Genomic DNA, 18,001 nt, shown 5'->3' with positions numbered 1-18,001 from the left:
GAGTGAAGAAACTATTGGGATTATGCAATACATGGCAAATTGACAGTGAAACCAGAACAACAAGCAGAAATCCATCACACATAGCCAAGAAACAGAGAAAAAAATTCTCATTTTGGATTAACAGTCTTGTTCTTTTTTTTTTTTTTTTTTTCAGAAAGCACTTTACAAAAAGCTAAACTTTTTTTAGGGGGAGGTGAAGGTACAGCATAGTTTAACTACACAGCACTTCTCTGAGCACAAGAATGTTGTAGGCAGATGGAAATTCCTGCATGAATCAACCAGCAGGGACAAATTTAATTTGAAGGAGAAATATTGCTGCTCTGGGGAGGAGATACCAAAGCCTTTAGGGACCCAAAGAGATACAGTATAAAGAGAGAAAGAGAGACAAAGCGAGAGTGTTAACAAGGATACAACAGGCATGGATGGGACAGAAAACTACACCAGCCTGCAGGAGTTAACAGAGGAGACATCACCTGGAGGGAACAGGCCCATCCTCGAACAAGGCAACGGTATTTTGTGTGTATATGTGGCAAAGATACTGAGAGATCTGAAGTGTGTTAGAGGTAGAGGTGGAACACATTTAAATATATTTACTCGAGTACTTAACTGAAGTAATTTTTTTACTCATTGCTGCTTACTTTGTTTGTGTATCAGTAATCATTTTCCAATAACCCATAAAAAACTACTTAAAGTATACTTAGCTGACACTATTTCTCTGGTTTTACAGGATTTTGACTGCACTACTTTTACTGCTAATTAAGTATTTTTTCATTCTGTTAATGCTATCAAGTAAACAATTTGAAAAATTCTGCTACTGACTTAATTCATTACTGTATGTATTTATATTTTAGTATTTATGGGTGTATATATGACAGTGTGAGACGCACAAAGAGAGCGTCCACTTGACTAAACTTTCAGTAGGCATTTTATCTTTTGGGAACAGTAAAAATGTTACAAAGCTAAATTCTGGTCAAATGTTCTGGTCAATGTCTGCGCTCAACGCTTCACCAGAGGATTAAAAACAGTGAATTGACAGCTACCATTCTGTGGACTGTTTTGTGTCTAATCAGGCTCCCAGAGACTGAAGCGGGGCGTTAAGTGTTTGAGGAGTCAGACTGCTCTCCTGATGCTTATTGGCTTTTTGGCCTCCATCTGCGCCAACATTGTACTCACTGTGCTCTGTAAGTATAAACACTCTCTTACAACCTCCTGTGTTTCCTGGCCCCAAGTCTGAGTATGTCTGTCTGTCTGTCTGTCCAAGTCTCACTCTATTCCTCAGTCTGGCTGATTATTTTGTCTTTATTTCAGGTCTGTGTGCTTTTGGACACCTATAATTGGCAATAAAAAAGATAAAGCACTCTCTCCAGTCCAGTGAGGGTCATGTAATAGAAAAAGCACAAAAGTCCATAATTGTGAAATATTTTTCCTGGAGGGCCAACAGTCTCTGGCAGCACAGCCTGTTAATGCGCTTGTGAGGACACTCTCGTTTAAAACAAACACCACTGGGGCAGTATGTGCTTTATTCATCGCCACCAACACATAAACACACACATTCAAAGACACACACAGAAGCTACTGAGAACAATTTTAGTGTCTGAAAATGATGACTTGCATGTCTTAAGAAGAAAAAAGAAGAAAAACATCTTCTCTGGCAATTTGATCTGTAACATATCGAGTGTTGATAGAGACAAAAAATGTACATGCACATTTGTACATACAGGTGCGAGTGTGTAATTTTTTTTCTCTATATGTATGTGTCTCAACAGGAAATGAGTCTGTCATTAGTTTTACCTGGAAAAACACATTTTTACAATATACTCTGACGTGATCCTCTAACCACAGCGAAGTAGCTTACTGTTAATCGAGTGAATACACCGTAAAACGTCATGCTAAATGAACATAAAGACAGAAAGTTGGTTGACTTTCGATTCCTCAACAAAACTTTATTGAATTTCAAACTCATTCTGAGGTATTGTTTGTGTCTATATGGTGTCATTATGATGGTCTCTCTTGATAAAAGCCAAATAAACATATGGCCATTATCTGTATTTATGACTTATATTACATCAATTAGTCTTCTTAGAGACCATCACAGAAATAACATTTTAATGTTTTAGTAGGCAAAGGGGAAGTGGCACCATAAACTGAGGAAACCCCTAATGTGGAAAAATATCTGGCAATGAAACCAGACTAAGTTCACATTGTAAATGATCATTTCTCACAGCCGCAAGGGAGCTCATATAAACTCAATTATACCAGCAACAGCAGCAATAAAATCTTGCAGAGATTCACAAACTGTACAGAGGAGCATTATATGTTTGAGGAGGGAGAAGTTGTAAGAAATGAGAAAACACAACAGTATGAAAATTGCATGTTTTTAGTCATGCTTCTGTGGATGGCTAAGTCATACCACTTTGGTCCAGACTGAAATATCTCAACAACTACTGGATGGATGATCATGGCATTTTGTAGAGACCCCGTTTATGGTCCCCAGAGGATGGGTCCTACTGACTTTTTGTGGTCACCTGGCTTTTCCTGTAACACCACAACACATTGAGGTTTGTTTTTGTAGTTTTAAGGGAACTGTTTCAGCAACGATTGGATGGATTGCCATGACAATTTAGTACAGACATTCATGTTTCCCTCAAGATGAACTGCAATAACTTTGGCGACTGCTTAACTTCCTTATCTTGTGCAATCATCAGGTCAAAACTTGAATTTGTCCAGTACTTTCGTTTATACACAAAGACTTTCCCATCAGCTGCCATCTTTGTACTCAGACACTCACTCTATATATCTATCTGTCTACTTCTCAGTGATTGGCAGGCCAGAGCCAGGTGCCGCCCCGGACTTGTCATCTCCAGGTTTGAAGCTGAACTCGATGCAGAAACGTTACACCCAGCTGTGTAAGGACTACACCGCCCTGGGACAGAGCTGTTCACAGACAGGTGACACAAGATGTAAACATGTACATAATCGTCATTTCCTGCTGTCTTTGATTTACAGTTCCCCTCATCCTTCTATCATGCTCTTTCTCGCTCATTAACAGTTAAACAGTGCAGCGAGTGCCCTGAAGGATGGCTTCATGTCGGGGATCAGTGTTACTACTTCAGCAACGACAAGCTGGACTGGCTGAAGAGCAGAGACAGCTGCGCAGAGATGGGAGGCTATCTCACCATACTGCACACCATGGAACAACATGTACGTGTGCTAAAGTGTGTGTGTGTGTGTGTTTTAGTATGTGTGGGGAGCTGAAGTGAACACAACTTATCAGCAAACTTCACAGACAGAAATAAACACTGTCTGCAGAGCCCCGCTGACTGGCACAGGTGTTCCTCATTCCTCTTAATTGGGCCCGATACTGTGTGCTGTCCACAAGATAAGAAAGATAAAGACATAAGGTTGTGTGTGTGTGCGTGTTCGTGTGTGTGTGTGTGTGTGTGTGTGTGTATGAGGGTGTGTGCTTGAAAAGATGGGGAACAGAAAGATGTTTTTGCAAGGCAAGGTCACTTTATCTGGTCTACTTCTGCAAAGGCAGACTCTAAGATAAGAAGTTAAATTTGCTTTAAGGGTTCCACAGGCCAGTACCACCACCAACGGCTCTGTTCTATTCAAGTGCCCTGCTAGATCATGACACTGTGGCAGTGAGCCCCTTTGAACAATACTAGGACCCTGAAACAGAAGCAGCTAAATGGAATTCAGCCATCATTCATTTTATTATTTATCCCTGTGCTTTTCCTACTTGCTCTTTCTTGTTCTTGTCACATTTGTGTGTAAACACTCAAGTAATACAGGCCTGTATTTTAAAGGCCCTGCGCATCTATGGTCCACCCACACAGGTGATTTCACTTTATTCCCTCCATTCAAGGCTGTGCAGGTGTGTACTGACTGTGCTTGATTGATTAACTCAGCCTTTGCATACTCTGAGTTCAGTCATGCAACGGGCCTTGCAACAAACATTTTGACATGTTACAGTAGGAAAAGGACCGCTGGGAAATAATGAAATTAATGATTTGTCGACTTCTGTGTACCTGGTTCAATATCAGTATCCTGGTATTCTGACTGCTCGTTCATTGTCATACTGTCATGGTTTATGAAGAGAACAAGAAGACTGAATGTGTGTGGTGAATAAGGACTGTGTAAATATGCCTTAAATGTAAATGTTCATGTTTAAGTTTCAGTGTCAGTTTGGTTTACTAAAGCAACTGATGATCCCTCCCAGTATAATGATAATATGCGTGTCTTATGTGTTTGCATTTGAATTAGACATTGCCATGTATAGACATTGAATGAGCACTTATTTGGAAAATGAAGACATTTTGTCTGGCTACCACTTCTTCAAAGGACTGTTAAAGTGTTAAAGTGGTTTTAGGGGTTCATAAAATTAAAACTGGGTTAAGGTTTTAGAGTGAGGGGGTTAGGAATGCATTGAGATAATTTTGTACAAATGTAACTGTGTGTGTGTGTTATTTGTAGGACGCTCTGGAAAAAGAAGCCAGACGAATTGGTGGATTTGAATACCACTACTGGATTGGCCTGTCTGATATAGAGAATGAAGGAGACTGGAGATGGGTGGACAACACAACAGTGCAACACAAGTAAACCATCCATATTTAATTTCTAATGATTTAAGATGTTTAAGTTAAGTTTAAGTTTCAATCCCAGGTTCGTTTGAATATTTTATGATACTGAATAAACTGTCCAGGAAGAGCTTAAACCATGCAAAGCAAAATATCCAACCTGTTTTACCAGACTTGGCATGAAAAATGGTATGAAAGGTATGAAAATGTCAAGTATTAGTAACATTCACAACATCAAAATAAGTGTAAAATTTGTAAATTCAGAAGGCATACATTTTTCATTCATGGATCAAAAACTATAGAATAAAGGTGCTGGGTAAGGTGAGCTGTTGCTGTTGTGCTGCTGTTGTTTGTAGCTCACCCTTCCTGTCGCACTTTCCTGCACTCTCCCTCTAACCACAGATATTGGGATCAGTGGAGCTCAGAGCCAGATAACCACCAGTCAGGAGGGGAACATGGAGAGGACTGTGCCACCTTAGACAGCCACTCAAAGACATGGTTTGATGTTCCTTGTGATTACATTTATAAACGAATCTGCCAGATGGATGCCATTCAACTCAACTGAATCCTCATACAACTGATAATACTGCACAACTGGAATGTCTGAAAACTACACAGGGTTGTGAGAGACTAAACCTTAAAGTAGTAGTTACATATTTGGGATTACAGAAAATAAAACTCATATTTGCAGACCAAAAAGTCATTTTTGTGACCGAGACATACACAGGAAAACACTGCTTTTGTTTGGTTTGGTTTTGTTTTTGTTTTTTTTGTGTTGAGATACCACCTGGAGGAAGTATGCAGGGAGTCTCACAGTGGTGAGAGGTAAACTGTACTACTGCACGCCTGTTTTAAAGTAAATTCAAAAGGATGAACATTACATTAATATAGAATGTATATTGCTACATTGCACTGATTTTAGACAAGGATGTCAATATTTCAAAAGTTGAAGTGATGATTTTTGGAGTGCATCTCTTTACACTGATTAGTGTATTATTGAATTTGGTTTTGAGGTATTTCATCCAAAACGCCATTGTCTGAATGTTTGGACATCCAGAACTGACATTAGAAAAAAAAAAGTCTTCCCATTGTAGTGAAATGAGCATGAATGCTGTCATTGTGTCTTTGAAGTTCAGGCTTGATTACGCGATCTGTCTCTGCTGTATATCTTAAGGAGAGATTTGTGCAAATTCATAACTTAAAACTGAGCTGCAAATGATTTTTATAAATAACACTGGTGCGGTTGTTTCCCCTTTAAGATGAAGTGTGTTGCTTGTCTGCAATATTCCAAACTTTTGAGGATGAATGTATGTCAATAAAATTGTGTTTTTTATATAGTCTTTTGGTTTTCTACAGCATGTGGCACATGCACTTGTCGTATTTACCATACCACATAGCCCAGTGACAAGTTCACTAGTTGAAATCTGGTCACTGATGTAACTGTAGCCTACTATACCACCAAAAAATAGCTACCACATTCTGACAGGGTTAACGAGCTGTAATAAGGCCATTTTTTTAATAGTTAACAAATCATTGACTAATCCCTCATGGCTCAGTAAACCATTAATAAGAACAACTTTTGGGTTGCCAGATTGTGGAAAAATGCTCCTTGGGATGAAGTTAAACGGAGTGAGGTCTACTTGTGACCACTTGTCACATATGGCTTCAGTGTAGGCATAGGTTGTGAAGATTCAACCTAAATGTGATTTTGCCTTCTTGGATGGTTTAATTTTAAGAATTTTTAGAGGCTTCAGGAAGAAAAAAGTCTTTGGTCTAATCATTTAATGAACCCTCATGTTTGTCCTAGGACAACATGAGAGAGGTTATTTATCCTCACAATGCATCATTGCTGACTTGCACGTGGTTTGATTGATGCAGCTGGAGAACACCAGATCACCGCTAGAAAGCGCTGTTCTATCTGATCCGAGGGTACCGATGCTGATTGGCAGCTGCACTTGTCCCGCCCCCATACCTTTACTGTCCAATCAGTCATTACGCTGCTTTGTCGTACGTGTGCTGACAGCGGAACTGAATAATCGAGAGGGGGACTACCTGCTAGCAACCAACACAAGAAGGTAAATTTGAGCACACTCGGCCTTATTTCAACACTTTTGTGATAACATTAACGCGCTTATCTTATTTCCAAGTTTCTATGCAGTGTGCTGGTGTGATTAAAATCGCCAGAAAGGCTTTATATGAACTGAGGGCTAACGTCAGCTGTTATTTGAAGCCTTGCCATTAAGTAGCCGCTAGCAACCGAGCTAGCATGACACAGTGCGCTCAAATAATAAACAACAAACACTTTAATAAGAAATATTGGTATAAAAGCAACCTCCTACATGAAACCATAGGTATGTTTTGTACTTTTGGCACTTTCTACTTCTGTTATTTGTATCAGTGCTTGTTTACAGCTAAGGTCATTACATTTAATATTAGCCGGGTGATTTAGCATGGCAGCTAATGCTAAGACGGGCAGGAGGTTTGGCTGAGTGAGCCTTAATATACCTTTAATTATATTTCTTAATCATCACTTCGCGTAACTAGTGAAATGTGTTAAAACACTACTTAAGATTATGATCGAATAATTTGTTTTCACTAATTTTAATTGTGAACTCTCGAAAAGTGTCTGGCAGTGTAATTTGCTACACATAAGGTTATTGTGATTGTTTGAGACTTAGAAATAGTGCCACAATCGCAGTGTTAAGCTATGTGCATACACAGTTTTTTTGCCTTGTTGAAAATGTGTGTGTACTTTATTTTGTGTGTTTTGGACGTTTAACTTGTTCCATAAGTATTTTTTTCTGAAGCAGTGTCCTTCGCTACATTTGCAGGCACTGCCATTAAAAAAATACAAATATAAGTACAAATGTTGACTCTGCATAGTGAGCATAAAAAATCTGCCATTATCAGAGACTTTAATTTGTTTGTGAACCTTGTGCTGAAACTCTCTGTTCATGCTGAAATGAATTAAAGTAGTTTGAATCATTTGTTATGCAAAACTGGCAAACATCTCAGTTTCTGATTCCTTGAGTGATTGCTGCTTTTCTCTGCTGTGTAGCATTTTATATATTTATTGACTTTATTTGGGTTTTACACTTTTTTCTTTTGGACTAAACAAGCAATTTATTAACTGGAAAAATTTCACTCTTTTCTGACTGTTTCTGGACTTAGTATGGAAAATAATAACAATGATCTACACTTTTAGAACATTTTCACTTAACCTTAGCTTCAGTGACAGTGTTTTCACTTTACTGGGTAGCTTTAAGACATACAGTGTCATATATATTCTGTATCATTGAAACTATATGATGTTTATACTGAGGGAAATATTCAAACTCAAGATTCCATGTTTTTATGGCTTCATTATTCTTACTCTGGAAATATTCTGAATGTGTTGTGCATCATTTTCTACTCATTCTCCCAAAGTTCACTCCGACATATTTGGTATTTTCTGACAACTTGAGTTCCTCACAAGAATTTTAACAATGTTTGGTTGCACAGCATGAGTTTGTAATGGCTGACTGCAGACTGCTGGTTGTATCAGTCTTAAGTTGACATGCTCATCAGCAAAACCGCACATACAGGTATCTGTCAGCATATTTGTTGGAACTCTGCATAGTTTAGCATTAAAAGTATTCAACATGCTGCATTTCTGTAAAATCTCAAATATTAGAAGTGGTTTGCAGGGATCTTCAGAGCCATTTATAGTCCCTTTTGGTTGAAAAGGATTATGGGAAAAATGGATGATCCACTTCTTTATAGAGCTGAGTCTATTGAAGTGAGTGCTGTTTAGTGAGTTTGGGGTATGATATACAACAATGGAAGCTTACACCTGCCAGCTCCAATTTAAAATTGTTTTCCCTCTAGTAGCTACGTACCTTTCTATATTATTTTATGACATATTTTATTCAGTTTGAATCTATAACTCTATTTTGAATTTAAAGCTCCTTGTAACAATATAAATGATAATAGCAAAACAAATGTAAAATGTTTTCAATTGGGTTTTTAGTGCCTGCTGTGCCATACAAAAGAGAACAGAAGGTACTGGAACAAGAGAATGGTTTTTAATTCAAATTATGCTGAGATGACACACAATGAAACATAGATAACAGTAATAGGCTAAATGAATTGAGAGGACGGTAGAACAAAAACAATGCTGTCATTATGTATGGTCATTACTGCTTGACAAAACAATTTATCACAATGAGTGATAAATACATGTCTTCGCACTTTGGCATCCTTTGTATTATTATTAGCTCATTTCAGTATTTTTTGAAAATTAATGTTTATTTTTGACATTTTGTGTTTATTTCTCCGTGGTCACCAAGATACTTTGTATCTGATAGTCTACATATTGTGCATTGACTGTCTCCATATTCCTCCAGCCATTTCTCTCTGATGTGCAGCCAGTTTAGTCCTTTTTTTTTATTTTTTTTTTTTTTATAAATTCAGTAGAAAAACACAGATGGATCCAATGCAGCCACAGATTCAGAGCTTAATTTGACTTTTAAAAAAATATCTGAAATTAAACAAGGTACTGTTTCTGAAACAGAGTGTAGGTTAATTTGTTTGCCTGCAACACATGCCCGCTCATCTGTTCAGCTTACCTGGGAATATGCTCTTTGGACCTCCTTGATGGTGGTCCAGTGGGACAACATATGGAAGATGTGTATGTGTGCATCTAAATTCATTGGATTTAGGACAAAAGCATTGACTGCAAGAACCAGTCAAACTACTCTTAGCACAGCAGTGGGTATCCAGGCTCTTTGTTGCATTAATTTTACGAAATGGCCTCAGGTAAAGAAACTGGTCTGATGCAAATGCAGTGATTTTATCATGCATCTGTAAGACTAAACTTCCCTTGTGTCCCATGGTGTGTCGACTGGGATTAAGATCTTAAAATATCCCATCAAAGTCAATAGGACATCTCCTCACGTTAGGATGTTTGTCAGTTAAGACACTTTTGAATTGGAGGGAACACGCAAATAGAATCAAACTGACATCCAACTGTGGAATTTTTTTTTTTTTTTTTTGCTGTAAGATTGTGAGTTAAAGAGCAAGAGTCATGACAAAGGACAGAAAACATTGACAGGTTTTACATCAGGAATGGTCTCATTTTTTGTGTGTGTTTGTTTTCCGGGATGCACTTTGTGGAGTCTAAATAGGCACAGGCTTTCCTGTCACTACTTAGGTAATTATTCTGGTGTTGCCCTCACCAAAGTGCATTTGCATCATGTCTCTATGCAGGAAATGGTTTTTGATGAATATACATGGTCTGTTTCACATTCACTGCACTTGTTTCCCGGATTGGTTCTGCCCTGCTATTCTTCCTCTATTTGAGTAGCTCTCCAGGTAATTTGAGGGTTAAGTGCTTTGGTCAAGAGTACTTGGCTGTTAGACGTTAAATGAGGAGGGAGTATTGTTCGTTCGTATCGATGTCCTTTCAACAAGCCGTGAGGGCATGGCATGATCTCACGTCATGCAGTGGAGTCCTAGTGTTCATTAATAAAGTGTTGTGATTGTTACCAGAGTATTTATGGAAGATTGTGACATGGTGTTGAAAGATTTTACACCACCTTAATAAAGTGAAGGAGCCAATGTTTTTTGTAGCACACTTGTACTTCCTACGTAGCTCTGCTGCTTTTATGTGTCTCTCTGTAGTACTTTAGTCTAACCTGGTACCTGTGTCTCTGTTACTTGTGTCCTCTGGCATCAGATGGAGGTGGAGCAGCTCCTGTCTCTGTCAGGCTCAGCACTGGCCCAGGCTGTCAGCTCTCTGCTGGAGACCCCAGGCCTGTACGTCTTCTCTGACATCCTGGAGCTGCCTAATGTCAGAGAGGTAAACACACTCTCTCACATTTTATCTTCCTCACACTACCTGTCTTCTAAGACCTGGCATAAAAATCTATCTTAATCACAGACAGACCCTTAATCTCACAAGTGTTAATGTATGGAGGAGATGTGACCACATTGTTAGAGCAGCATCAAAACAAGTTTATTTCCTAACCACACTGGGCCATATTTAGCATCTACACAAGCGGAAATGTGTATACATTTGTGCGCCAGTGATGTAATCAAAGTCACAATTCGCCTCCCAATTAACACATCTATATATAGAAATCCTGGATGTGATGCTGCTGTCAATTTCAAGAATGTAGAAAAATCCAGACCAGTGGGAATATTTACTAAGGATTTGTGTCTCTTTTTAGGAGCTAAACAGTCAAACTGCATTTGTCGTTATTTACAAGAAGCACACAAGGTTTTGCAGAGGTAAAATGGAAGACAAGTGGCATTGCTGAAAATTTTGACATTGCATCTGAAGTTTAATGCCTGGAAAAAAACAGATGTAAAATTTGCAGCACTATTTTACTGGGTACACAGAAACTAACCGAGGAGAGAGAGAAAGAAAAATGTTTGCCTCAGACAATTAAAATACTTCATTGGCTGAAGTCAAGAATATTGCACCAATTTATAAAGATGCATTACCTCACACCAATGACCAACAATGCAGACAGACTGTTATTATAACACAAGGGATTTACCCATCTGTTTCCCTCTGTGGTTTTCTGTTTGAATATTTATTTGTCTTGACTTTTAATGGCTCATAGCAGGTCCAGTCCAGTGAAATATGATTGAAGCAGCCAGTAATACTTATTAAGTGGGTCTGTTACTTTTATCTGTTTATCCCAGTAATCTAGGCAAAGGAGTTTAAAAGCTTTATTGTTAAAAAAAAAAACCTCCCACATTAATTTTCATGATTCATTCTATTATTGATCTTTTTGGTGAACTGATAACATTGGCTATTTATAATATTTCGTCAGATACAACCTTCCCCTTGCCAGTTGAATTAACGCTTGCATTTCCAAAAGTGTCTTCTTCTCAGTCAGTATATGTGGTACAGCAGCAGCAGAGAACATTGTCTTTTGCCCTTCATCGCTTTCCAGACATGTGCAACACTCATCACGGGATGTATAGGGATCAGATGAACTGCAGCTGGGCTCATTTATGTCTTTAGTCTTTGTAAACACCCTGCTAAATTGGAAAATTGCAGTGAATTATCTTAGTAGATTTCCACCAGGTGTTTATTGTAACAGGTGAAACAGCTTGAAACAGAATGAAAATCCTCATAGTTGCACAGATACATTTCAGTGTGAAGTCTCGTACAACTTTGTAGACAGACAGACATCAGCCGATAGCTTCTTCAAGTCAGCCACTGGGAAACACAATTTCTCCAAATGTCATTTGAATATTGAGCAGGGATCTGAAGTCCAATCAGAAAGGATCACTGAGGACACATTTTCATGCCCGGTGTGTGAATGTAATCCTTCTCAGATTAATCCAACTATATCTGAACATAAGTAGCCAGGTCTTCACGTGGACTCTCTCTCTCTTTTACTCTCACTGAGTTTCAGCAAAGACTTCTCCTCAGAGCTGTTCAGTGTGCATAGATAAAATGCAGTTGCACAGTTTTTATGGAGAGTCTCATTACGTCTGTGTTCTGCCTTATCATTTTCTCCTTCCCCTCATCTTTCCTCTAAACCACAGCTGGAGAATGGCCCTCATGCACCAGTGTACCAGCTCCTGAACCTCTTTGCCTATGGAACCTACTGCGACTACAAAGGTATTGCAGTGGCAGCACACTGTAAATAAGTAATAGGGCAGCCTCTTTTATTATGAGCTGTATTTCTTCGCTGCAAGGCAGGCACCCTGACACAGAGGCTTTAAACACCCTCACCTGAGAGACTGCAGGCAGGTTATACACAGACAAAATTACTGGAGTACTTTTATCTGTTAGGGCAACTTTTCATCAAGCGTAATGATTGGCTGATGATTGGCTCTGTTGCAGCAGTGGTGTAATGCGTTGGGAAGCTTTAACAAGAAGTGGAATGTTAATTATGTCTAATTTTATGCTGAATATCAACCAATAGCCTGGAAAAAGAATGTAGCCTACTTTATTGTTCCCTTCCCTTTCGAGTCACGCCAACAGGGCGCACATTTACTTTCACAGAGCTGTGTAGTGGAGCCCTTAGAGGAGCTGTCAGAGCTTCAGTCTCGGGGGGTGTTAGTCCCGTCACCAAGGGAGCAAGGCAGCAGGAGACACAGTCGCTGGAGACCGACTTCCTCCTGGCTTTGTTCTCTGACTGCTTAAACAGCTCCACTCACCTGCATGTCTCTGTGTAAAGCAATAAGGAGTGCCTCAATACTGCGTGACTCTGTGACCCTCAGCAAAGTGACACTTACACACTGCTCTGGTATATTTTTTTCCCCATTGCGTTTCTCTGTTTTATTTTATGTTCTTGTCTGCTGCTGTAGAGAGAGCAGCCTCTCTTCCAGAGTTGACCCCCGCACAGAGAAACAAACTCCGCCATCTGTCGATCATCAGCTTGGCTTCCAACCTCAAGGTTCGTCCTTGTCTCTTCCAGTTTTTACAGAAAAATGCAGATTAACTCTAACGTTGTATTTGTCTCAAAAATAGAAAATAAATCTTGTTTCTGCTACCGTCATATTGCTGTAGGCGTCATACAGCAAGATATTAATGATGTATTCACAATTCTGCTTTTAAATATGGCTTTGCTGTTTCATTCAGACACATAATCCATTAAAGAAAAAAAAAAAACTTTGTGATGTTGGCTGTTATTCTAAGCGTGTAGCTGTATTTATATCAGCTAAATTAGAAGTAAAGGAACAGACAAGTCTCAAGTTTCTCAGGAAAAAAGTTGCCAGCTCATCGACTGCTGCTCATGTCATTTTAGATATCTTAACTCCATCTGCATGATAAAGTATTAAATGTTCTTTTTTTAAGGCATCTCTCGTTTGCACCTTCCAACCATGCTGCACCTCTTCTTATGCCCTTTTCTTTCTCAGCTCCTGATAAGTAATTGATTCATTATTCTCACCAGCACTGTCCTTTTTTTTTTTCTCCAACTTAATCTCACTTTCCATTGCCACTGCTCCTTTCACTCCTGCACACATTTTTTCGCTGTAATATGTCACTGCTTTCTCTACATGTAGACTTGAACTCTCTAATTGCCCAGTGAAGGATTGTTAAATTCCAAACTCTCCTGTCATCTTCTTCTGGCAGTGACATTTAGACAAATGAGCAATTTCACTGTAACATTTTTTGTCGTTTTCCACCAAACCATTAAAGTGGAATTAAATTCTCTGCCTGTTTGCCCTGGTTAAAAAAAAGAAGAGAATATGGGGATTAAAGTCTCTTCATGTCTATTTTCCCCTCAGTGCCTGCCGTACTCGCTCCTCCTGCAGCAGCTGGAGCTGAAGAATGTGCGGGAGCTGGAGGACCTGCTGATTGAAGCCATTTACTGTGACATCATCCAGGGTAAACTGGACCAGAGGAACCAGCAGGTGGAGGTAGACTGCAGCGTGGGTCGTGACCTGGGCCCCAACGAGCTCCCAAACATCATCAACACGCTGCAGGAGTGGTCAGTATGGTCGCCGTGTGTCTGTGCACACGCCTTAGATTTACTGTATGTCTCAATTATCTGTTTTCCCAACTCACAATCCGCCTCTCTCTCTCTCTCAGGTGTACAGGGTGTGAGGCGGTGTTGTGTGGTATTGAGGAGCAGGTCTCGAGGGCCAACCAATACAGAGAGAGCCAGCTAAAGGTCAAAGTCCAAGTGGAAACAGAGGTCAGTCTCTCATCCCTTTTTGTCTACAGTTCTTTTCCCTGTAGGGAATCCAGCAAATGTGATTCTTTGGCATCTCATCTCTGTTTTCATGCTTCCAGCTACTGGTGGTATTTTAGTTTCCTTCTGACCGCATATTTCCTTTTTTGCATCTTGTTTAAGAGTAAACTGCCGCATGTTCATATCTCTAACTTTAAAGGATAGATTCACTGTCTTTTTTTTTAGTTGGTAGTGGACCTATATGAACACTGAAAACAGGTTTTGCCCTTTTCATATTGCCTGTGAAGAGGTTTGAGTTAGACATATCAAGTGGGTATCTTCCAAGGTTACAGTCTTCTTACTACGCAATGTCCTCTTTGTGTGAGTGTCCTTCAACTGCAGCAAGGAAAGGAAACGCTGTGGAAATTCAAAGAGGGAATTTTAAACTAACCTTAGGAGATACATTATTTGAATAACTGAGATTGCCGAAGCCTCATTAGCTTTATAGAAACTCCTCAGTAAGGTTTTGCACAGAACAGGGACTGTGAATTTTGTTCCTTTTTTTTTTGGTCAGGACGGACAGAAACAATTACAGCATGGAAAACGGTTTCAGAGTTCATGTGGGCACCTGATTATTGTTTAAGACTGAATTTAACAATTGTGGATCTTTCTTTAATTCATCCCTCTTGTCTAATCTCCAGTTTTTAAACTCTCTTCACTTTTTCCCTCAGGTTTCAAACCTACAGAAAACGTTAAAGGCCAGCGCTGCCTCTCCTTCATCAGGCCCCGCCCCTGCTGGAGCCGCCTCCAATCAGGACGCAGACCAGCCTGCCGAGCCACGAGACCCTGCATCCTCTCAGGAACCTCGACAACCAGGCAAAAAAAGTTCAAAGGTGAAAGGGTGAGTACTGGGACATTACTCTTGTGAATGCGGAGGTATGTGGCTTCATGCATCGGGGTTCAGCCAAATATTGTCTGCATGACTGAAGCACTCTGAGCATCTTCGATGTTACAGCTTTTTACATAAAAGGAATCACCAAGAGTTTGCATAGAAATTACGCTCATTTTTCTAAAGCAAGCTCAAACGTCTCACAAATTGAACACGTAAAATATGTCCGGCCATGTGGAATAATTTTCTGAAATGATGTTTTATTCAGGCTTGTTGGTGCGATCGTAAATGAAGTTTGTGTTGAGGTTTTTTTTTTCAAGCGAGAAATGCTATTTGTTCCTACAAGACATAAAATGGGAACAAAAAGCTGCATGTGGAGGTGATTTCCAGCTAGTTTTTTATTGCTGCCTCTTCTTTTGTTCTGTAAAACACTTTGTAACTGTGGATATTGAAAGGTGCTTTATAAATACAAATTTACCTAGTTATAACCACAGCGCTGTAAAGACTCTTCTTCAAACACTAAATTAAAGCCATTAGTCCAATGTTCTTGTAGAGAGCAAAGTTAATTCGACGGAGAACCGCCATGTTTCCATTTATTCAATAAACGTTAGAAAGCCAGCTGCCAGTGTAAGTGGTTTGTCTGTGTGTGTGTGTGTGTGTGTGTGTGTGTGTGTGTGTGTGTGTGTCTGCATGAAGTAGCTTTATTATCAGATGCACATCAGTGTTTTGCAGCGGCACTCTAACCCTGCTATCAGGGACTCTCTTTCTGTTCTGCTTCCATCCGGCCCAATTACCGATGGCTAATTTCACATCTGTCCTGGATTGTAAAATGTCACTGGATATACAAACGGCCCGCGTGCTCTCCTCCTGAAAGAACCATTTCCCCCTCCAGTGATCAGGCGAGATGCTTTGCTTGTCTGCTGTTTATGTTGTTGCTGCCGAACAGAAAGCTGTGATTATTTTCTGGCTGCCTGTCACATTTTGATGAAGCATAGAACTCTATAATTTTCATCACTCAGCACTGCACTTCATTCAAATGAAGATCCACTCAGTGTTTTGAAATCCAAATTAATGATAGCTTAACCTCAATCCTCAAATTAAAATGAGTTTTGACACCATTTCTTTATAAAGCTATTTAAAGGATGGGACAGATAGTGCAGCAGTTATTATTAGAAATAGGTTCTTTGCAAAAATTCCTTTTAATTTGAAGAAATAGAAAATCCACTGAGATCAATTTTAGAGCAAAAAATGCTTAATAGTCATTAGATATTGTAACACAAAGACACTTTTGCAACCAGGTTGCATCAGCAATGTCCTGGTTCAGTAGTGCAAATGGAAAATAAACATGGAAACCATTAAATTATTTTGATAAGTCCTGAACAAAGCACAAATTCAGTGTTTGCTTTTTTTATTTTTAATTTAAACTCAGTCTCCGCGGCAGTGGGAAGATCTGGTCCAAGTCCAACTGAAGACAAGAGAAAGACAGCAGCACTGATGGACACTCTCGCTGATAAATGGACACATGGTCATGTTAATGGACAAATAGATACATTAAACAATGTGACCAATGCTCACGGACACCCTCTTCACCTACATGTAAAAACCGGGAAGCTTCATGGGAACTTTTCTTGTTACCTAATCTCACCCTGACGGATTCAGAAACACACACTGGCTGAGCGATACGACACGTGTGACATCCACTCTTACAGTAATTAACAGCCTGACAGAAGAGGACTATCCGTGTATTTACACACACAGCACTTGTAACACATGAAGACAGACTTGTCTGCAGCAGGAGTCCGTTGCCTCTGACCAGAAGCAAGATCGGTGTATTTGACTCGTATGTGTGTGTGTATCTCTATTGGTTTAAAAAAAAAAAAATGTTCTTTTGGTTTGGATTAATTCTATGTTGCTTTGTATTTTCTCTCTCTGCTGAGTACAGACATGTATAAAATCAGAATATAAATTGTTGGGAAATAAAACAAAGCCCTGTACTTATCCCGACTGTCTCATTAATGTCACTGTCACTTCTTTTATTAAATGTACTTCAAAGTGCATCTCTGGAGGGTGCACTGCTAAATGTTAACTCGCAGAAGGGGGCTACCCGTTAGGAGGTCAAGCCATTAATTAGGGCATGTCCCCAAAGAGACTAATGTATTATAGAGCTGAGGCTTCCCCTGTGAACAAACCAGCATGGCTACACACACATCCGCACACACGCACCAAGTGCATTCATATTTCATATGAGTATGTTTTGCCCAGAGCTTCTATTTCAATGTCAAAATTGCCTGTTGAAATTGCCTGCCACCGTCCCTTGTACCTCCATCACACAGTCAAAATTGCCTTCATCATGCCCGCCCTGTCCTCACTCACTCTTTTGATTCTGTTTTCTCTAAATTCTCCGCTCTTCATCCAGCATGACATTAATGGCGGCAATTAGCTGACCAGCAGCAATAGCGATAGGGAAATAGACAGGGAAATTATGATCCTGTTTCATTTAACCCTGCATCTTTCTCCATTTCCACCCACCCTCCCACCTCGAACCTCCCCACCCACCTCTATAAATAGTGGTGTTAATTTCAGTCAGTGTGATTGAGCCACACTGCTTCAGTTTTTTTACCAGATTGGAGCTGTGAATTCTAACAGCTGTGCACCTCTCAAACTGTTTGTGAGAGAAAAAGGGGGTTGGCTGCTGTAGGTGTAATGTGCAGAGAAAGTGGCGAGGTGAGTCGTGTGTGATTATTCGACGTGTGAGCATGTGAGTGATGACTCTGCATGCGTTAGTTCACGCCTAACTTCAGCATTAGTGTTTGCTGTTTGTCCACCGCGGTTACAGATTGCTGCACCGTCTGTATGGGCATGTGTCTCACAACTAGACGGTCATTAAAACTTCCGAGTGGAACCCAGCC

General features: G+C 39.7%; 2 protein-coding genes across 3 annotated transcripts; both read left to right on the top strand.

Annotated features, from left to right (window-relative positions):
- Positions 1 to 83: 83 nt before the first annotated feature.
- Positions 84 to 5,912, top strand: si:ch73-86n18.1 (uncharacterized protein LOC564061 homolog). Of its 2 annotated transcripts, none has more exons than XM_041044324.1 (6): positions 84 to 503; positions 1,071 to 1,181; positions 2,817 to 2,948; positions 3,050 to 3,201; positions 4,477 to 4,598; positions 4,983 to 5,912. In XM_041044324.1, exons 1-6 carry the CDS (start codon positions 419 to 421, stop codon positions 5,143 to 5,145), a joined length of 765 nt encoding a protein of 254 aa, XP_040900258.1. In that variant the 5' UTR covers positions 84 to 418; the 3' UTR covers positions 5,146 to 5,912. The 2 variants fall into 2 exon arrangements, with proteins under 2 accessions (XP_040900258.1, XP_040900257.1); XM_041044323.1 differs by having other exon boundaries at positions 87 to 509.
- A 679-nt stretch (positions 5,913 to 6,591) lies between these two features.
- On the top strand, positions 6,592 to 17,090 carry cops7a (COP9 constitutive photomorphogenic homolog subunit 7A). The gene is made up of 8 exons (XM_041044304.1): positions 6,592 to 6,655; positions 10,297 to 10,419; positions 12,126 to 12,201; positions 12,894 to 12,982; positions 13,818 to 14,020; positions 14,122 to 14,227; positions 14,935 to 15,104; positions 16,522 to 17,090. Exons 2-8 carry the CDS (start codon positions 10,297 to 10,299, stop codon positions 16,559 to 16,561), a joined length of 807 nt encoding a protein of 268 aa, XP_040900238.1. The 5' UTR covers positions 6,592 to 6,655; the 3' UTR covers positions 16,562 to 17,090.
- Positions 17,091 to 18,001: the final 911 nt, after the last annotated feature.

This window comes from Toxotes jaculatrix, chromosome 8 (genome assembly GCF_017976425.1).
Source record: "Toxotes jaculatrix isolate fToxJac2 chromosome 8, fToxJac2.pri, whole genome shotgun sequence".
Classification (NCBI taxonomy): Eukaryota; Metazoa; Chordata; class Actinopteri; family Toxotidae; genus Toxotes; species Toxotes jaculatrix.
This window is presented reverse-complemented; position numbering and strand designations above follow the sequence as displayed.